The 22,254-nt window shown below is 41.9% G+C and overlaps 2 protein-coding genes across 2 annotated transcripts in view; both read right to left on the bottom strand.

Annotated features, from left to right (window-relative positions):
• Positions 1 to 2,319: 2,319 nt before the first annotated feature.
• Positions 2,320 to 5,715, bottom strand: LOC115151708 (potassium voltage-gated channel subfamily V member 2-like). Its single transcript, XM_029695871.1, has 2 exons — positions 3,932 to 5,715; positions 2,320 to 2,991 (listed from the first exon to the last, which is right to left on the bottom strand). The coding sequence occupies exons 1-2, from the start codon at positions 5,207 to 5,209 to the stop codon at positions 2,713 to 2,715; spliced, it is 1,557 nt and encodes a 518-aa protein (XP_029551731.1). The 5' UTR covers positions 5,210 to 5,715; the 3' UTR covers positions 2,320 to 2,712.
• Positions 5,716 to 6,454: 739 nt separating this feature from the next.
• Positions 6,455 to 22,254, bottom strand: part of LOC115151266 (very low-density lipoprotein receptor) — a 49,475-nt gene continuing 33,675 nt past the window's right edge. Inside the window, exons 7-16 of the mRNA XM_029695217.1 lie at positions 21,949 to 22,074; positions 17,734 to 17,905; positions 17,391 to 17,606; positions 15,397 to 15,515; positions 14,835 to 14,974; positions 12,758 to 12,899; positions 12,532 to 12,642; positions 11,978 to 12,046; positions 8,472 to 8,618; positions 6,455 to 8,024 (exon numbers count right to left, since the gene is read on the bottom strand). Coding sequence (XP_029551077.1) covers positions 8,488 to 8,618; positions 11,978 to 12,046; positions 12,532 to 12,642; positions 12,758 to 12,899; positions 14,835 to 14,974; positions 15,397 to 15,515; positions 17,391 to 17,606; positions 17,734 to 17,905; positions 21,949 to 22,074 — 1,226 coding nt within the window. The 3' untranslated portion in view covers positions 6,455 to 8,024; positions 8,472 to 8,487. The remainder of the gene's footprint in view (positions 8,025 to 8,471; positions 8,619 to 11,977; positions 12,047 to 12,531; positions 12,643 to 12,757; positions 12,900 to 14,834; positions 14,975 to 15,396; positions 15,516 to 17,390; positions 17,607 to 17,733; positions 17,906 to 21,948; positions 22,075 to 22,254) is intronic.

Below are 22,254 nucleotides of genomic sequence, written 5' to 3'. Positions count from 1 at the left end.
CCGACCTCTGTGACTGTTTTGAAAGGAGGCCAGAAAACTAAGTGAAGCCATCTACCAATAGCTGCAACAGCCTCACCCTTCATCTGCCCCCCGCCCCCCAGGACTACCCGACTCACCACCTGAGAACAGACTTAAAGGACATGTTTCACTATAACCCCCCCTAAAAAACAATGAGTAGTGCATGTATATGTATGAATCTGTTATGTCACTTATATTTTCAATCTGACATTGTGAATTGGAGATTAAATCGATTATATACTTCTGGGCTGCACGTGCACCATAAAAATATGAACTAGAACATTGTCCATGCTTGACGAAGATTCAGGTGAATACTTTTGGAACGATGAGCTTATGGAAAACTTTTTGACTGCACTAGATGGCAGTGTGTGATTGGGTTTCTTCTGACAATTAAGTACCTGACTACAGCCATATTGTTTTGAATCTAGTAGAAGACCTATAGACAGGAGTAGGCAAGAAGGAGTCAGCCGATGTTGGCTAACGCAATGTCTAGTTTGTAACTTACCATACTTTTCTGATCGAGTGAGTGTCTGGTAACTGCCTAGTTGGTTAGCTAGCTAAGTGTAAAACGCAGCTAACTACAATTATCATTAACTATTATTATCTAGCTAGCTACAGTAGCGGAATGTCAGATATAAAGTAAGCAGGATCGTGGCATGCCACAAACAATGCATGTTGGTTAGCTAGCTCACATTAGCTAGATCATGCTAGCTAGCTAATGCCCACAGATGTAACTCAGCTGTTTTTGCAGTGGCATCCACAGCCACTGATATTTTGCCCAGCACTTCTGCTGTTGGACCTTTGTCAACACCACCGGAGAATGAGCCCGCCGCTAACGTTATAGAGAATGGGTCTGGGGTTACAGTCGAGACAGAGGGAAAAGAGCCTGAGGGAAAAGAGCCTAAGGCATTATAGATTTACCGGGAAAGTTAATATTTTAATTGAAGATGACACTAATTGTAGACGATGTTCAAATATAGGTGAACAATTTCTCATGAATGGTTCTACTAAAAAGTGGAATGAGGCCAATAATGATCATATTCGACAACACAACTGCTTAGCTAACGTAGCTAGCTTGATAACTTAGCTAGCCATAAATGACCAGGTGTTCAAAAATGAAAAAAAAATCTGAGCCCCACCACCACCACCACCACCACCTTCTTAAAATAACTATTTGTTATCACATATGCCAATTTTTTTGCTCTAGGTTGCAGGAAATCGCAGTTACAGGTGTTCAAATCGTTGAGTTCGGACAAAAAGAGCAGTTAAAAAAAAAAAAAGAGTAGTTCGTTCGCAAAAGAACCCATCGCTAGTCTTCATATACTGCATTTTCTTCTCTACTCCGTCAGGCATTCTAAATGCAAGCTGTGAGTGATGTAAAAGTGCTGGACATCTTCCTGTAAGTGGGTTTCCAACAGAGATTGGATATCACATTACAAACCAGCATATAATGCGACACTAAGAAATATTCAAATAAGGCTTCACACCCTTATAACTCAAAGGAAGTAAACTGAAAGAGAAATGTACTCTGCTATAGTTGATTGTTAATTCCAAACACAGAAAAGTGTAAAAAAGGAAGGGAGATGATTAAAAAAAAAAATCTACTGAAGAGTAAAATGGCCATTGGAGTTAAATTTAAGCAACTCTGAGAGTTGGATATTTACACAATTGTCGTTTTAACTCCAAAAATATCAACACCATGACCAGAGTAGTTTTAACACAAAATGTGGGTGGGACCATATAGTGTTACATTTGACACCATATGAGTTAAATTAACTCTTGCGATTTGACTGTGTTCAATGAAGTGATTAAATAGAATAGTACAAATATATATGTATATACTGTAACGACCCTTGGTTTATAAGCGCGGAAATCGACTCTGCCGCTTGAGCATGCTTTTGCGGCACAGTCGATAGCGCGCCGGACTTTCGGGCTTGAAGGTCGAGGGTTCGAGACCTGCTCCCTGCCTGTTCATTACATTGGTGTCGGAAGTGATCGGACCTTGCATCCACGACAGTGCGTGTGCTTGGCCGGTGAGCGCGTTCCTGTAAGGCGTTGAGTCGCAAGCTAGCGCGAGGACGCGCTCTTTGAAAGGAGGGAGTAGTGTAACGACCCTGGGTTTATAAGCGCGGAAATCGACTCTGCCGGATGAGCATGCTTTTGCGGCACAGTCGATAGCGCGCCGGACTTCGGGCTTGAAGGTCGAGGGTTCGAGACCTGCTCCCTGCCTGTTCATTACAATACATTCATAAAGATTACACATGCTTATGATAAGCAACGATAAGAGTCATGGACATGATAGACTATGACAAGAATCATCTTTATATTTGTGCAAGTAAATAGAGCAAAGATTGCAACATGGTATACTGCATTTACAATGTACTGTAACTTACAACCCTCTGGTCTGCGCGCTTAACCACACTATGCACATAATACCATTGACTTTTACAGGAACTGCTCTACAGTAACAGGAAATTGCTCAAGATCGCAGTGTCAGTCCCTAACATAAGGTGACACCCACATCCTCCCTTGTACATCCTCTCTATGAGTCTGCTTTGTGTGTCCCCCGTCCTTATCGTTAGCTCCATTTCACTCCTATTAGTCCAGACCATACCCCACCTCCCCACTGGTGATTTGGTAGAGAAGTCGTGAAATACCCCCTGCAATGTCAAAAAAGTACATCCTGTCTAGAGCTCAGTGGCTCCTGCCTTCCTCCAGGTCGCCCATAGAGGGATTGAAGCACACGTCCAGTTTGCGACGGAGACGGGCCTTGAGCATCAAGCGGCGTTTCGCACTGGTTGAGGTGGACTCCTGGTACTTGAGCTTGGCGTAGTAGTCTGAGAACTTGTTGAAGAGGAGAGAGATGGGCATGCCATTGAGAATGATGCCGAAGAAGATGCAGGAGAATGCCACCACGCGGCCAGGAAGGGATACGGGCACCACGTCCCCATAACCCACTTGGGAGATGCTCACCTGTAATGCAGGGTTAGAGGGATACACTCTCAGAGCTTGCCTTCTTCTGTCATTGTCAACATGTTTTATGTTAATAATGACACTATGGTTATAACAGTAGTGAAGATAGCGTGGAAGGAAGTCTCAAGATTGAAGTATTAACATTACTGTCATTTACCTTGGTTGTGTTATTTGTGATGTCTTGTTTTGACCTTTTGTTTTGTCCCTTAGAGGTAATGGTAAAATTAAACTTGTCCCTGAAAAATTCCTCTTAGCATAGGGAGGCGGAAATGGTATGCAATGTCAGCTTCAATACAATAGAGACTAAAAAAGGAAGTGAATGGAAAAATTGGGAAGTTGTGCAATTGTGTAATACATATCAAATGATCCATGAGGATCTGCATCAAAATACTGGCCTTCAACTTTCCCCACAAGTCCAAAATGCCGTGACAAGAACAGTATAATTGCAACTCAGTTTGTATTTCACATGTACTAGGATTACATCAGAGAGAACTAATCCTTTAAGTATTTAATCTGAATCTAAACTTGATATACAGTACATTGGGCCGCACACAAACATGATATGCTTCTCTGTTGTCACACAAGAGAAATGCTGGTTTGAAATTAGTTCTCATGGGTTTTATATAGGGGCAAGAGACGATTAGGGGAGGAAATAACATCCGTACGCAATACACCCTGTTGGTGTCCAATATGCCCCTTGTCGTTTTATATGTCAAAAGATAATTGGGGGAGGAAATAACACCCCTATGCTGAGTATGTAACTACAGAGGGAGTGTTGGTTATTTCTCAACAATATGAAAAACTGTATTTATGTTGTATTGTTCAAACAACATATTTTAAGGCTAGATGTAGCATCAAGGACAAAGTCAAGTAAGTCAACCAAAAGCTACATACATAGTATAATTTACATTCAAGTCTGGGTACAAGTTTGGGTACTCACCGTCGCCCACCACCAGGTATCAGGAATACTCCTGAATGGAGAGCCTTCGACATCACGTTCAACCGAATGCAGGAGGGCAGAGAACATGAAAATGCCCATGGCGATGAAGAGGAAAAGGCAACACACCTGCTGGTAGCACTGGCGCAGGGTGAACCCAAACGCCCTCATGCCGGTGGAGTGGCGGGCCAGCTTCAGGATGCGAAAGATGCGCATCAGCTTGACAACTTTGAGCACTTTGCTGACCTTGCTGACACGAGACAGGGTTTTGAGATCTTCCTGGGCACTGAGGTCCTCCACGTTGGCAAACGCTTCAAATATCAGCTGGATAAAGTAGGGCATGACGGCCACCAGGTCCACCAAGTTCAGGGAGCTTTTGACGAAGTGCTTTATGTCACAAGTGGTAACAAGGCGCATGAAGTACTCGAATGTGAAGAAGAGAATGGAGAAAATCTCTACCCATTCCAGGTAGGTCTTGCCAGAGAGGGTGTGGGTCCTCAGTTCCTTCACAGTGTTGAGGGTCATAGCCACGATGGAGATGAGCACCAGGAGGCTAGAGAAAACTGCAAAGGATTTGGCTGACAGCGAGGAGTAAGGGTTTTCCATCAGGTCCCAGAGGTCTTTGCGAATTCCACCCAGGAACATGGTCTTGTAGCCTTCCTCATCATGCTTTACCTCGATCTCCGCTAAGAGTTCATTTTCCACCTTCAGATTGTCCCGGAGTTCATCCACCTTCTCCTCAAACAAGATACGGCAACAGCGCTGGGTGTCATTCCAGCTCAGGCCCCAGTACTGCATCTCCTCCTCGAAGTTGATAGGGCACAGTTCCTGCATCACCCACAGAACACCGCTGCTGTAGAAGTGAAAGATGTAGTAAAAGAAAGTTGGGTCGCGATCAAAGAAGAACTCGTTGGTGAGCACCGAGTAGTCATCGCACAGAGTGAGCTGTTTGACGCGGTCTGTGCACAGGGCCAAGGAGCCTATCCGTGTGCGAGGGAATCTGACGGCCATCTTCTTGGGAATGTGAAAGACTTTTCCCCCTACGTTGATGTTTATGTTCTGTTGTGGTCTCAACGTCTCTTTTTGGTGTCTTGGGATCTGGCCCTCAGGAGCAGGGCTGTCCAGGTGTTCCATAGAGTTCCATGGCTTAACAGATCTGCCCTGGGAGAAATAGAAGGCCTTTTCTTCCTCAATGGTCTGTGAGAAACTGGCTCCCAGCACATTGATGGTTGAGCGTCGCTCTTTCAGCTTAGTCTTTAGCTGAGCACTATTGGCATCCATGATACACTTTCAAGACACTTTTGTTGGTTTTCTGTGAGTGCTGGCTTTTAATTGTGCATAGAAACCAACCAGTCCCAAATGGGTTAACAATGTAAGAATAGCGCACAATAATTTTTGAAAACACAAAGGGAATTTACTCAGTTTCAACACTCAGAAGTGCGAGTCGTATCAACCAGGGTGCAGTCTTCATCAGACGTTAACAGAAGAACAAGGGAGGAAACACTGCCGGAAAAAAAGCTCCATCGACTCAGTGCACCTTGCCGAGCCACCCGAAGCGTCTTATAAAAATCATCTAGGCCCAGTTATCCCCTTCAGTGGCATTACTTCGTGCAGTACTTCTCAGTTGTGGTCCTGTAAGTCCAAAGGGCAACAAGGGGAAGAACAAAGCCTCCTTTTCTTCCCCTGATGAGGACCGTTATGTGGGGAAGAAGAGTAAAAGTCATTTGAGCAGAAGATCCAAGAGGCTCTGATCTAATCTCATTGCTGCCCTTCCTCTTTCTTAAAGCAGTTATAAATAGGAGGGACAAGGGGAGATTAGTGCACACGTTCATTTGGAGATTTTGAACTTGGAAGAGGACGCTGGCTTCAACACTTGCAGAAGGCTGTCACTAACACTTTGTCAACAGCTCTTTTTAAAGAAATGTGGTTTCCATCCAGAACCAACCCATGTCGTCTCTACTTCCTAGACACTTCATGTTAATCCAATAGTGGATAGGTTTAAGCAATTTGGTAGTGAGAAGGTAAGTTTGTCTGTTTCCACAGAAATTGTAATTTGAAACTCATTACAGGTCATAAAATACACTTGTACAGAACATGGTAGATGCCAGATCCACTTTGCTCTCTGATTAGGCTAAGGAGGAACGTGTGCCTTCTTGCTGAAACATATCCATTCCTTTCAGATCTACACAAGTTCTTAGTGTAGGAACTAGGAGTTGCATCTGAACAGGGCCAGTCAGATCCCAGAGCCTAGTGTAGGGGCTAGGGGTTGTATCTGAACGGGACCACAAGTCATTTCTCTTACACTCACTGAATTGTTCTCTCACCCGATGAAGTTTCACATCCTGAACCAGTTAACCAATCTTCCTCAATCAATGGCCGATGAATTTTCTTTATTCAGATTTGAATAATGGAAATGGTATAATAATCTGCTCTAATTTAATTCTAACTGGGAACATTGTAGTTGACAGTTTCAGTTTGTGGCAAGATGAGGGACAGAATGCAGCCATAGATAGCATAGCAGTCATTGGAGCCAATTTGTTATTTGTTTATTATTTCACCTTTATTTATACAGGTAAATTAATTAAGAACAATGAGGTCAATCATTCATTCAATCATTCAGTAATCCCCACCACCGTAATCCACTCTACTGGACCTGATTGTACATCATCAGAAAACTACTTAACCTGGATGCCCTATCGCCTCAGAAGACTTGAGGTCAAAAGTCCAACAGTCACCTAAGGCTATACATTTAAAAGACAGCCATGCATGAGTGGGCTTAACTATGGTAATGTTTGACGTTTAACTGCCCTGTGATAATAAAAGTACTACTCTAGGTGATCGCTTTACAATGCTTCTGTATCTTGTTTCCGACGATATCTATCACAATAGTAATCCAAAACTGCTTTATTAGCTTGTTCATTTTCCTTGATCTGAACTAAAAAAAAAGGAAGTAAGGGAATTCATTATTGTCATGCCTGGTTTAAAGGCAACCACATTACTCACTGTACAAAGCAATTGTACATTCAAAATGTATTGCCATTATTGCAAAAGCAGGATCAAGCCTTTTATCAATTAAGGTGATAGGATATGATATTAATAGCCAACCATGAAAGATAGCATATTAGTTAATGAAATCACCTCATGAATATGGAGAAAACTATTTTATTTCATTCCATTTCAATTAAATAAACTCAACTGTCAACAAGTAAAGATGAACTGAAAGACTATTCAAAAGTAACCACAAAAATTGTCATGCTTCAGTAACAGCAGTCCTTCTAAAAATAAATAGAACCTCACTTCAAAACATAAATACAGCTCACTCTGTAGTTAAGAATCCAAAGAAAGGCATTCTTTTTCTAAGATTAAACACAGGACAACAAATAATTTACAATAATCAAACAAAGGCAAACAATTGTTTTTCAATGAAGGCATAGCAACTGATCTAAACAATGCAGACCAGTAAAAAGACTAAATTACAGTGTTAAGTGAATTCTCTACTTCAACATCAGAGCCACATTCTACTCCCTTGTTGCCATTTTATATTAAAACACACCTCAACTTCAGTTGATCCCCAAACACCAGATAAGAGCAGAGATGCATGTAACTAGGAGCAGAATGTACAACCCATGTCTCTGTGTATGGCTGGTTCAGTTGTAAGGCTGGTACATTGTTTTGCATACACTGTATCAAATGTGGAGTGATACATACATACATACATACAATGTATCTACATATTAGTCCAAATATGAATTACGAAACTTTGGACATAGTCAACTGAGTGCAAAAGGACACAGATGTCACAATGAAAGTGTATGCATGAGGGATACAGTACCCCACATAGGCAGAGGTGTCCATCTGTAGCTAAATAACTGATATGCATGAGGACCACCAAGGCTAGGGTCAATTCTAATTAAATTATAGTCAAGTCAGGAAAATCAATGACTGGAAAAAAAGTAAATTGTACAAGTCATTTTCTAGCCTTCATTGAAACTGAAGTGGAGAGCCAGTCAAGCGGGAGCACTGCTGGACACCGGTCTCTTACGCAAGTGACTTGGGACACTCAGTTGCAGTCCAAGTCCAGCTTTAGCAGGGTGTCCTGATGGAGGAGATGGCTGTATACTAAGCATATAGATCACATTCTTCACTTAAGCCATTTAACAGAGGGCAGTCTGTCAGGTGAGGCACGGTTACGAGACACCAGGGTCCTTGGAGTCAATTAGATTACATTCATTTAATTCATCCTTTATTCATTTAAGGAAACCCAATTTTATCAAATTATTTCATTTATTCTTCATTCCCATTGAGATCTATATCGGTTTTAACAGGAATCCCTTAAATAGAAGTTAAAACTGAACTTGATTGAATTTCATTAAAAACAGACATTGCTCATAATGTCAAGTAATAAATTGTATAAAAATTCCTTCAATTGCTACATCGATTAAAAGTAAAAATTACCCATAGATGCTTCACTGAGGAAATTGTCCCCCCTTCATACTGTCGTGAAAAAGCCCACTGACTCATCCTGTTCATTGGCAGGGCTTACCTTGACAGGACAAGTCTCAGGGGCCATGTATGAGTGGATCCTGGGACTCTTTCAGGGAGAAATCTAGGAAGGTAAGTGTCCTGGAGGGCTTGAAAACATCCTTCCACCACCACAACGCCCCCCCCACCAACAGCACACTCAGGACCACTGGGCAGAACATAGAGCAGTTAGTTGAGGTAGGATTTTATATAAAAAATAAAATAAAAGTACTACCACTAATTTATAGTTTAAATGTGCATGTAAATAAGTTAATACGTATGTCTTATTAGCCATCGAGAGCTTTGGATTTTAAGGTTCTATCTGCAAAAAGATGATTGAGAAAATTGGCTTTAAAGTTCAGAAACCTTCATTGGTTTGAATAGTGTCAGATTTTTATCTTGTATTCTTTTGAACATTAACGGGGGTATTTTGAGTACTATATTGGTAGAGAAAATTAAATAGAACAAGGCTGTCAATAATGAAATTCTGACCAAAATGCAGATAGAACTGTCAGTCCCAAGCGATCAATATATTAGGCCTTAATTAAGTGTGTTCAAATTCAAAATCATGTGTTACTGGCCAATCCGTAATATAGACATTAATACTGAACAAAAATATAACATAAGAATTTCAAAGATTTTAACGAGTTAGTTCATAAGGAAATCAGTTGATTGAAATAAATTAGTCCCTAATCTATGGATTTCGCATGACTGGAGAATACAGATATGTATCTGTTGGTCACAGATAGCCGCCGCCGCCGCCACCCCCCCCCCCCCAAAAAAGAAAATTGGGCCATGGCTCAGAAAACCAGTCAGTATCCAGTATGACCACCATTTATTTCATGCAGCGCCACATCTCCTTCACATAGTGTTGATCAGGCTGTTGTGGCCGGTGGAATGTTGTCCCACTCTTTAATGGCTGTGTGAAGTTGCTGGATATTGGCAGGAACTGGAACACGCTGTCGTACATGTCGATCCAGAGCATCCCAAATATGCTCAATGGGTGACATGTCTGGTGAGTATGCAGGCCATAAAAGAACTGGAAAATGTTCCGCTTCCAGGAATTGTGTACAGATCCTTGCGACATGGGGCTGCGCATTATTATATTGAAACGTGATAAAGGCGGATGAATGGCACAACAATAGGCCTCAGGATCTGGTCACGGTATCCCTGTGCATTCAAATTGCCATTGATAAAATACAATTGTTGTCCATAGCTGATGCCTGCCCATACCATAACCCCACCATGGGGCACTCTGCTCACAACGTTGACATCAGCAAACCGCTCGTCCAGACGACGCTATACACGCGGTCTGCGGTTGTGAAGCCAGTTGGGCGTACTTCCAAATTCTCTGAAATGACTTGAGGCAGCTTATGCTAGAGAAATGAACATTCAATTCTCTGGCAACATCTCTGGTGGACATTTCTGCAGTCAGCATGCCAATTCCATGCTCACTCAATTTGAGACATCTGTGGTATTGTGTGACAACTGCACATTTTAGAGTGGCCTTTTATTGCCCCCAGCACAAGGTGTACTGTGTAATGATCATGCTGTTTAATCATCTTATTCATACGCCACACCTGACAGGTGGATGGATTATCTTCGCAAAGGAGAAATTCTCACTAACAGGGATGTAAATACATTTGTATACACAATGAGAGAAATAAGCTTTTCGTGCATATGAAACATTTCTGGGATATTTTATTTCAGCTTATGAAACATGTGACCAACACTTTACATGTTGCATTTATATTTTTGTTTGGTGTGTACATTTCTTTATTACAAGAAACAGACTAATGTGGAACTAAGGCATGTGTCAAACAAGGGCCATTGGCCGAATTCGGCCCGTGACATTTCTATCTGGCCACGCAATGATTTGTATTGTAAATTCATTTTTGGCACGCGATGCGCTGCACTACACTACAAGTCACAGCAAGTACTGCCAATGTGCTGCACTCAAAATGGTAGTGCATTGCCACACAAAACACGAGCCAGCCAGTGCGCTGTATCATGTCACTAACGGCACTTTCCAAGTTTCGGTTCAACGGGTCAATGCTGTAGCCTTCAGAATTATTTTTTATTATTTTTTTTGTCATTTAGCAGACGCTCTTATCCAGAGCGACTTACAGTAGTGAATGCATACATTCCATAATTTGTTTTTTTCCCGTACCGGTCCCCTGTGGGAATCGAACCCACAACCCTGGCGTTGCAAACACCATGCTCTACCAACTGAGCCACACGGGACCATTTTGACAACCAAAATGTAATCTTGGTTCTCAAAAAGTTAAGATAAAAAAAATGTGTACAGTGCAGTCGGAAAGAATTCAGACCTTTACTTTTTCCACATTTTGTTATATTACAGCCTTTTTGTAAAATGTATTAAATAGTCTCCCCCCTCAATCTACACACAATACCCCATAATGACCCCAATACCCCATAAACAAGTTCAGAAATGTTTGCTAATTTATTTAGAACAAAATACTTATAAATGTGATATTTCAGTTTTCAGACACTACTCAGTACTTTGTTGAAGCACCTTTGGCAGCAATTATGGCCTTTGGCAGCGATATGTCACTGACAGAGCTCCTCTGTAGAGATGGGAGAAACTTCCAGAAGGACAAACATCTCAGCAGCACTCCACCAATCAGGCCTTTATAGTACAGTGGCCAGACAGAAGCCACTCCTCAGTAAAAGGCACATGACAGACGCTTGGAGTTTGCCAAAAGGAACCTAAAGACTCTAAGACCATGAGAAACAAGATTCTGGTCTGATGAAACCAAGATTGAAGTATTTGGCCTGAATGCCAAGCTTGACGTCTGGAGGAAACCTGGCACCATCCCTACGGTGAAGCATGGTGGTGGCAGCATCATGCTGTGGGGATGTTTTTCAGCGGCAGGGACTGAGAGACTAGTCAGGATTGAGGCAAAGATGAACGGTGCAAAGTAGAGAGATCCTTGATTAAAACCTGCTTCAGAGTGCTCAGACTGGGGCGAAGGTTCACCTTCCAACAGAAGAACGACCCTAAGCTTGAGAGGATCTGCAGAGAAGAATGGGAGAAACTCCCCAAATACAGGTGTGCCAACAAAGCACTGAGTAAAGGGTCTGAATACCTATGTAAATGTGATATTTCAGTTTATTTGAAATACATTTGTAAAAAAATTTATAAAAAAGAAAAAACTATTTAATCAATTATAGAATAAGGCTGTAATGTAACGTGGAAAAAGTCAGGAGTCTGAATAATTTCCAAAGGCACTGTAAAATGCCATATTAGCTACTTATATAGACACTAATAAAGTACAAATTAGTGGCCAATATGTGTACCTTAAAACAAAGGGTTACAGTTGTTTTTGCATATAAACAGTTGCTGTGTCTATATAAACCATAAGGCACCGACACATTTATATCACATATAATTTGAATCTTTCCTTCATCTGATTGATATGATATTTTGTACAGTTCAACAGATGAGATATATACACATACACCATAAGAGATCTAAATATGTTGGATTAATTGCTAAAAACCCACCTATAAGTGAAAGGATTCCAGCATAGGTTGTATCAGACACCGCTGCGCCTGGAAGTGGGTGAGAAACGTCTATATAAAAAAGCAAAATAACAATTCTGCAATGAAATACATCGCATAAAATATACTAAATGGAAAATGTTTTGTACTGCTCATGTTTTTGCCGTTGTTACTAACCTCGCGAACAAGAGCCAATTGTTATACTAGATGTTGTACACATAATAACAATAATAAAGTAAATTAGTGCATTATATAATAGAAATCTCAAAGTGCTTCATAAGCAAAAAACATTAGGAGCACTTGCTCTTCCCATGACAGCCTGACCAATTTTCAGTTTTCCCCACCCGACTCAGACCACTGCCAGACAGTCATAGCAAAATTCTTGATTGAGAAATTGCCCTTTGCTAAGAAGCCATGTTTCTTTTTGACCATTTATTAAAAACAAAAAACACAGTAAGGAACTTAATTGTTACCCAGAAATGATTTGATTGGGATAAAAACTGCTGCACTGAACCTTTAGCTAATAACCACCCTTCATTCCACTTCCGCATACTCACCACCACCTGTTGGAGAAACGCAGGTGAAGCTGGGAGAGCCTGTTCCAGAGAAAAGGTCTGGCACACACTCATATGGACAAACTCTACTGGTATTTCCACATACAGCAGAGCCTGGAAACATAAGTGATATACCATCAGTCAAATGACATGACAAACTGGGGTTGAATCTAAACGTTTGTGCCTTGGAAACATTATCACAGTTCACTCCATGGGCTGAAAGACAAACCTTTTGGTTGAAGAACTGGGTGAATGAGAACCAAGGCACCAGGGAAAGCGATATTGGGCAGGATGACTCTGAAGAGGCTGCCATTGTGCTTGTCAGCACTACAGATTGAGTGGGTGGCCTGTTCACTCCAGTATACATGTCCCTGATAGACGTGAGAGCAGTGAACAAACATTTGGCAACATCCAGAATGCCACACTTCAGAGTGTATTAACTTTTACATTTCAGTCATTTAGCAGTCGCTCAATTAATGCATTCATCTTAAAAATGCTAGGGGAGACAACCCCAGTCGTAGTAAGTCATTTTTCCCTCTGTGGTTGTTGATTATTGCTAGACAACCATTTTCAGTTCTTGCCATAGATTTAAGCCAAAACTGTAACTAAGCCACTCAGGAACATTCACTGTCTTCTTGGTAAACAACTCTAGTGTATATTTGGTCTTGTGTTTTAGGTTATTGCCCTGCTGAAAGGTGAATTAATCTGTCAGTGTCTGGTGGAAAGCAGACTGAACCAGGTTTTCCTCTAGGATTTTGCCTGTGTTTAGCTACAACTCAAGTCCTTAACGATTACAAGCATACCCACAATATGATGCAGCCACCACTATATGCTTGAAAATATGGCGAGTGGTATTCAGTAATGTTTTGTAATTGCCCCGAAACATAACCTTTTGTCCTGAATACAAAGTGTTAATTGCTTTGCCAATTTTTTTGCAGTATTACTTTAGTGCCTTGTTGCAAACAGGATGCATGTTTCAGAATATTTTTATTCTGTACAGGCATCTTTCTTTTCACACTGTCAGTTAGGTTAATATTGTGGAGTAAGTACAATGTTGTTGATCCATCTTCAGTGTTCTATCATAGCCATTAAACTCTAACCTTTTAAAAGCCACCATTTGGCCTCATGGTGAAATCCCTGAGCGGTTGCCTTCCTCTCTGGTGTTGGAGTTAGGAAGCACGCCTGTTTCTTTGTAGTGACTGGGTGTATTGATACACCATCCAAAGCATAATGAATAACTTCACCATGCTTAAAGGGATATTCAATATCTGCACACAGTGAGTCCATGCAACTTATGTGACTCGTTATTGATATTGGGCAAGATGACTAAAAGGGTCTTCCATTTTGCTTCTCAGTACTATACTGACGAAGTGGATGGGCTGTTCACTCTAGTAAACACAGAGAGAAGTAAGGGAGCCGTGAGCAGCAGCGTGTATGAAACAGTAGTATTTCCACTGAAATGGCAAACATGCCAATTGCTAACCCGTTAGCTAACATTTTAACGACACCAATAATCACAAAACATTGATGGATTGATCACAAGATAACACTGTTGAAGGTAACATTTCTTAAACGCTGTTGAATATGGAGATAATACAGGGTGCTACTCTATAAACATTATTTGTTTGTGGGTAATTGTATGGGTCACTAAATGGCTGCCCATGATTCTAGCCAGGGGAAAATGAGCAGTGTTTTTTTTTATAGCCTACTGTAGATTTAGTATTGTATGTACAGTGCATAAGATAGACACAGAAGGAGGAATCACATATGTGTGTGGGGGGGTCCAAGTTCTGTTCTTTATCATGAGTGTGTGAACCTGCCTGCTGTTGCCCTTACTTGTTTATAGTTGTTTGCTGCCACACACAGAAACACACGCTCCCTGTCTCCTCTTTTGCCCTCAGTCTTTCACACATTGATAGCGATCTGGAACTTACCATAAAGCACAGTGTACAACATAGACCCTCCCCTCTTCTCCTCCCCCCTCCCTCCCTCCCGCTATATATATATATATATCTTTATTTATTTATTTATTTATTTTTTATCTACACACACATAAATTAATTTAAAAAATATATAAAAATCGGGGCTCAATTCCAAACCAGAAACATGCTCTACTTCAGTCTGTCCTCGATGAGGTGTAAGCAACATTAAAGTAATGGCAAGTAAGTAATTTGTACTACTTCATCCCACTTAACAGTCTTCTCAGATCTGTTATCATGAGTCTTCAAAGAGGAAAGGGAACAGGGAAGGGAACAGGGGTCAGTCTCCAGATTGGAATAAGGCCTTAGTTATTTGGATGTCTATACCTCAAAGACGGCCAATCCAAAGGGCCTGTCCAGGTATCCATTGGACTCCACCACAGTTTTGCGATGCTGCCCGTCGAACCTTACCCTCGAGATAGTGCGCATCCCTGAGTCAACCCAGTACAGGAGTCGTCGAGGCATGTCTGTCAGAAAAACACACTATTCAACTCTGCACAATTGCGACTTTTTAGTGGTACTTATCAATCAAATCACTGTTTTTATAACCAAAACCAGTCTTTGTAAATCCCAAATGAAACTACATTTTGCTAACTAGTAAGCCAAACACTTACACGTCAAGAAATATAAAACCAGTTGGTGGTGCTTACGTAGCACATGGAGATGTGTGAAAGTTACTCCTCACCCTGAAGTGTCCCCATTTCAATGCCAATAGCTAGCTTTTCGCATTGCGTGACTGGTAAGACACTTCGGGAGGGCGGTCACATGTGCTAGCTAAGCAGAGGTCCTGGGTTCCAGCCGAATCAGGAAGGAAGTGGTACTCGCATGTAGTGTGACGTTCTTTACACTTATCTGTATAAGACATGCATAGAAGATGATCCAAACGTACCCAGAGAGATGGCAACTGGGTTCCGTATGGCTGAGGTGATTAGTGGCAGCCTGCCTTGTCCATCCAGGAGAGCACACTCGATCCTGGGGGAGCTGCCACCTTCTGCCCAGAACAGGAGCCTAGGGAAACAGAAGCTCTCCATGCCTACAGTGGATCTGGCATTGACATCCAAATCTCTGCTGGGAGCATTCTAGATAGACACTCAGATTGTTCAAAGTATATCTAAATTAGAGGTTGGCCAATTAATTAGGGCCGATTTCAAGTTCATAACAATCGGTAATCTGCCTTTTTGGACGCCGATTACATTGCAATCTACTAGAAAACTGCGTGGCAGGTTGACCGCCTGTTACAAGAGTGCAGCGTCAAAAGGACCTTGTGGCTGCAAGGAGCCAAGGTAAGTTGCTAGCTAGCATTAAACTTATCTTATAAAACAAAACAATCAATCAATCTTCACATAATCACTAGTTAACTACACATGGTTGATGATATTACTAGGTTAACTAGCTTGTCCTGCGTTGCATATAATCAATGTGGTGCCTGTTAATTTATCGTCGAATCACAGCCTACTTCAACTTCGCCAAACGGGTGATGATTTAACAAAAGCACAGTCGCGAAAAAAAGGACAATCGTTGCACAAATGTACCGAACCATAAACATCAATGACTTTCTTAAAATCAATACACAGAAGTATATATTTTTTAAACCTGCATATTTAGTTAAGAAATTAATGTTAGCAGGCAATATTAACTAGGGAAATTGTGTCACTTCCCTTGCGTTCAGTGCAAGCAGAGTCAGGGTATATGCAACAGTTTGGGCCGCCTGGCTCGATGTGAACTGTGAGAAGACCATTTCTCCTATCAAAGACCGTAATTAATTTGCCAGAATTTTACATAATTATGACATAACATTGAAGGTTGTGCAATGTAACAGCAATATTTAGACTTAGGGATGCCACCCGTTAGATAAAATATGTAACGGTTCTGTATTTCACTGAAAGAATAAATGTTTTGTTTTCGAAATGATTGTTTCCGTATTTGACTATATTAAATGACCAAAGGCACGTATTTCTGTGTTTATTATAATTAAGTCTATGATTTGATAGAGCAGTCTGAGCGGTGGTAGGCAGCAGCAGGCTCGTAAGCATTCATTCAAACACCACTTTATTGCGTTTTCCAGCAGCTCTTCGCAATGCTTGATGCACAGCGCTGTTTATAACTTCAAGCCTATCAACTCCTGAGATTAGGCTGGCAATACTAAAGTGCCTGTAAGAACATCCAATAGTCAATGGTGTAGAGAGAAATAGTCGACGCGTCATAATTCCCTTAAAAACTACAACCTAAAACGTATTAACTGGGAATATTGAACCACCAGCTTTCATATGTTCATGTTCTGAGCAAGGAACTAAACGTTAGCTTTTTTACATGGCACATACTGCACTTTTACTTTCTTCTCCAACACTGTGTTTTTGCATTATTTAAACCAAATTATTTATTTGAGACTAAATAAAATATATGTATTATATTAAGTTACAATAAAAAGTGTTCATTCAGTATTGTTGTAATTGTGATTATTACAAATTTATATATAATAAAAAATATATTTTAAAAAAAATAAAAATACCAAAAAAAATAGAACAGTCGCCCGATTAATCGGTATCTGCTTTTTTGGTCCTCCAATAATCCATAATCGGTATCGGCGTTGAAAAATCATAAAATCGTCCGACCTCTAATCTAAACCCTGTGAAATCCCGTGCAAGTTGGAGACTAAGCACAAATTAGATCGGCCTACTAATTTATATTTTAGGCTTCAAAAAAACAAGTCCATATTGAAATTGAGAATTTTTTCAAATATTTCTTACAAATACCGTTTAGAATATGATTATGCAGTTGAGGCTTTTTTTTGTTTTTTTAAAGCACAATGAGTTGAAATAAAAGCCTGGGTGAATATACAGTAGGTCTCCAAGACCAATATTGAGAACCTCCAATCCAGCCTACCCCAACAAGGGCTCCACAGCCACTCCAGTGGGCATGGCCAGCCCTCCTATCAGGAGGCGTTGTACAGAGCCGTCCAGGCGGGCCACGTCGATGGAGTGAGTGCCAGCGTTAGTCCAGTAGAGATGCTCATGGATCCAGTCCACAGCCAGACCTAGGACAGCACCATGGCTTTTCAACAGCAGAACAGGATCCAGGGGCTTCCCATCCATGGAGATCCTACAGGATAGATCAAAGGGAAACTAACATCTAGGCCTATTTCACAGAGCAAATTACCTGTGGTCAACATTAATGCTATTATTAAGGGACAGATTCAGAAAGTGTTTTTAAACTCTGAGGTGTGTACCTGTAGATAGATCCTTGTCCAGGCCTTGCCCAGTAGAGAGTGCGGTTTGCAGTGAGGGCAGCCATAGGCCCTGGTCCCAGTAAGTGAGCAGCTATCTCCCTGTACTCCATACCTGCAGTGTTGACCCAGCGTACCCCCTCAGAACTGCTCAACACCAGCTGAGCCACATCTCCTGGGAGGTACACTCAAAAATCAGTCCCAGCCACTCACACAGGAATAACACAATTACATCAACAAGCACATTGAAGAGAAGGGTATCAATGAAGGTAGACATATGTACATCAAAAGAAAAACTTGTACACTGCTCTTGCCAATATTACTTTTGTTAATTAGCTTGTGATACTGGCAAGAGCAGTGTGCATGTTTTTCTATTCTTTTAAAAGTTGCACTACACAGAAATTGCTCTGCCATTTCCTGGCTGCTAAAATTCTAATAGTTCACCTAATTTCAGTTTGTGACAAAACAAGCATTCATTGTGTAGAGAATCCTTGTACCATCTAAACCACTGAAATCTTTTCCATAACCAAAACTATTTTCAGCTGGTGTACAAAATTGAATATAAAAAGACGAAAAAACGAAACTTAGGAACGGGAAGCATAGAAATAGCACACAGACTTGCTTACCACGAGAATGAAAGATACCACGAGAATGAAAGATCCATAAATAACATTTCTCAAAAATTACTTTTTGTGCGGGTTGGACAAAAAGTTACATATTGTATCTTTAAGGAAATACTTGATTCTCCCTTCAAAGATGAAAGGCCTGGTAATCATTGCCAGGGTAATGATCTAACTTGCATGATCTGGTGCTGGAGAACAATACATTTGGATTTCTTATACTTCCTATTCACTAGAGAAATAGTCAACTCAATCATTAATAACCCTGATCACAAAAAAAATTGCTGCTTCGCTCAACACACCCCTTGTTCAAGCCCTCTGTTCCACACACATTCACAAGGGCAGAAAAAAAGTTACTTGCAGTTAATCATTGACATTCAAATAAAATCCTGTTAGATAAAGGAAGCTGTCAAACAAAACAGTGTAAATTCCCTACCTTGGGCAGGTGGGTTGGTAAATATTTGAGCTGGGTTACAATTTGACAGAAACCAGATCCAAAAGGAAAATATTCAAAGATCTTATTGTACATTAAGTCCTGGTGCAAACAAGAATCAAAATCAAATGTTATTTGTCACATGCACCGAATACAACAGGTGAAATTCCAACTTACAATAACTTATAGTGAAATGCTTACTTAACTGCATTGTTAGTTAAGTGCTTGTAAGAAAAATAAGTGTTAGATAAAAAAAAGAGAAACAAATAATTAAAGAGCAGCAGTGCAAATAGGGACAATGCAAATAATCTGGGTAGCCATTTGATTAGCTGTTCAAGAGTCTTATGTCTTGGGTGTAGAAGCTGTTAAGAAGTTGTTTGGACCTAGACTTGGCGCGCCGGTACCGCTTGCCAGGTGGTAGCAGAGAAAACTGTCTATGACTTGGGTGACTGAAGTCTGACAATTTTTAGGGCCTTCCTCTGACACCGCCTGGTATAGAGGTCCTGGATTGCAGGAAGCTTGGCCCCGGTCATGTACTGGGCCGTATGCACTACCCTCTGTAGTGCCTTGCGGTCAGAGGCCGAGCAGTTGCCATACCAGGCGGTGATGCAACCAGTCAGGATGCTCTCGATGGTGCAGCTGTAGAACCTTTTGAGGATCTGAGGGGGGGGGGGGGGGAATAGGCTTTGTTGTGCCCTCTTCACAACTGTCTTGGTGTGTTTGGACCATGATAGTTTGCTGGTTATGTGGACACCTCAAGGAACTTGAAGCTCTCAGCCTGCTCCACCACAGACCCGTTGATGAGAATGGGGGCGTGCTCGTGCTCTTCCTGTAGTCCACAATCATCCCTTTTGTCTTGATCATGTTGAGGGAGAGGTTGTTATCCTGGCACCACACAGCCAGTTCTCTGACCTCTTCCCTATAGGCTGTCTCATCGTTGTCAGTGATCAGGCCTACCACTGTTGTGTCATCAGCAAACTTGGTGTTGGAGTCGAGCCTGGCCATGCAGTCGTGAGTGAACAGGGAGTACAGGAGGGGACTGAGCATGCATCCCTGAGGGGCCCCCGTGTTGAGGATCAGCGTGGCAGACGTGTTGTTGCCTAACCTTACCACCTGGGGGCGGCCCATCAGGAAGTCCAGGATTCAGTTGCAGAGGGAGGTGTTTAGTCCCTGGGTCCTTAGCTTAGTGAGGAGCTTTGAGAGCACTATGGTATTGACCACTGAGCTGTAGTCAATGAATAGCATTCTCACGTAGGTGTTCCTTTTGTCCAGGTGGTAAAGGGCATTGTGGAGTGGAATAGAGATTGCATCATCTGTGGATCTGTTGGGGCGGTATGCAAATTAGAGTGGGTCTAGGGTTTCTGGGATAATGGTGTTGACGTGTGCCATGACCAACCTTTCAAAGCTCTTCGTGGCTACAGGCGTGAGTGCTACGGTTCGGGAACAGCTGACGCTCTCATGCATGCTTCAGTGTTGCTAGCCTCGAAGCGAGCATAGAAGTCATTTGGCTCGTGTCACTGGGCAGCTCGCGGCTGTGCTTCACTTGGTAGTCTTATAGTTTGCCAGCCCTGCCACATCCGACGAGCATCAGAGCCGGTGTAGTACGATTCAATCTTAGTCCTGTATTGACTCTTTGCCTGTTTGATGGTTCGTCGGAGGGCGTAGCGGGTTTTCTTATAGGCGTCCGTGTTAGAGTCCCGCTCCTTGAAAGCTTATGGGTATGTACGTACGGTCACTGTGGGGACGACGTCGATGTACTTATTGATGAAGCCAGTGACTGATGTGGCGTACTCCTCAATGCCATCGGAAGAATCCCGGAACATATTCCAGTCTGTGCTAGGAAAACAGCCCTGTAGCTTAGCACCTGCGTCATCTGATCACTTCTTTATTGACCGAGTCACTGGTGCTTCCTGCTTTAGTTTATGCTTGTAAACAGGAGGATAGAGTTATGGTCAGATTTGCCAAATGGAGGGCGAGCTTTGTACGAGTCTCTGTGTGTGGAGCAAAGGTGGTTGAGTTTCCCCCCCCCCCCTCTGGTTGCATATTTACATGCTGGTAGAAATTAGGTAAAACGGATGTAAGTTTCCCTGCATTAAAGTCCCTGGCCACTAGGAGCGCCGTCTGAGCGTTTTCCTGTTGCTTATATCCTTAAACAGCTCATTGAGTGCGGTCTTCGTGTCAGCATTGGTTTCTGGTAGTAAATAGACGGCCACGAAAAATATAGATGAAAACTCTCTTGGTAAATAGTGTGGTCTACAGCTTATCATGAGATACTCTACCTCAGGCGAGCAAAACCTTGAGACCTCAACCAGCTGTTTACAAATATACACAGACCGCCACCCCTTGTCTTACCGGAGGCAGCTGTTCCATCTTGCAAATGCAGCGTAAAACCCTGCCAGCTGTATGTTATCCATGTCATCGTTAAGCCACAACTCAGTGAAACATAAGATATGAAAGTTTTTAATGTCCTGTTGGTAGGGTGATCATAGCATGTCTATTTTGTTATTTAATGATTGTATGTTGGTTAACAGGACTGATGGTAGAGGCAAATTACACACTCGCCGTCGGATCCTTACATGGCACCCCGACCTACGTCCCCGATATCTCCGTCTCTTTTTCATGCGAATGACGGGGATTGTCAGGTGTCTGAAGTAAATCCTTCACATCCGACTCGTTAAAGAAAAAAATGTGTCCGGTACGAGGTGAGTAAATCGCGGTCCTGATATCCAGAAGCTCTTTTCGGTCATAAGAGACAGTGACAGAAACATTATGTACAAAATAAGTTACAAATAACAAAACACACACACACACACACACACACACACACACACACACACACACACACACAATTGGTTAGGAGGCTGTAAAAACGTCAGCCATCTCCTCCGGCGCCATTGTGTGTGTGGGGTGGAGGTGGTGTTGGTTGAAAGGAAACTGGATGTACAAGGTACTCTTTGGGTAAGGTTTTTCCTATTCTTACAAGATGTTTTACAACAACAAAAAAGCGCCATTTGTCAGAAATGAAATCTGCTTTACCCATTTGCCTCGTCAACACTCTCAGGTCATAAAGTACTCACGCCATTCATATCAGTGTGAAAGTACAAACATAAGATCAGTAACTTGCAGTATTTAGCGGTTCACTCCCCCAGTAACATTTGCCCTCACCTTTAGCCTTGCACTCCCCTGTCTTTGGGCTCATCAGGTAGCCCTCATGGCAGTCGCAGGAGAAAGTTCCGTTGACATGTACACATAGTTGATTGCAGACGTCAGTGTCGAGGCATGTGTCAATTTCTGAGAAAAGAGTGGGTATTTCTTAATCATTTTAATAGGATATGTCTGACTGGAAAACATTACTTTTCACTCTCTATGCCTGCGTTCGCACAGGCAGCCCAGTTCTGATATTTTTTTCCACTAATAGATCTTTTGACCAATCACATCAGATATTTTTCAGAGCTGATCCGATTGGTACAA

Source organism: Salmo trutta, chromosome 17 (genome assembly GCF_901001165.1).
Source record: "Salmo trutta chromosome 17, fSalTru1.1, whole genome shotgun sequence".
NCBI lineage: Eukaryota > Metazoa > Chordata > Actinopteri > Salmoniformes > Salmonidae > Salmo > Salmo trutta.
Note: the sequence above shows the minus strand (reverse complement) of the source record. Positions and strands in the feature narration are given on the sequence as shown.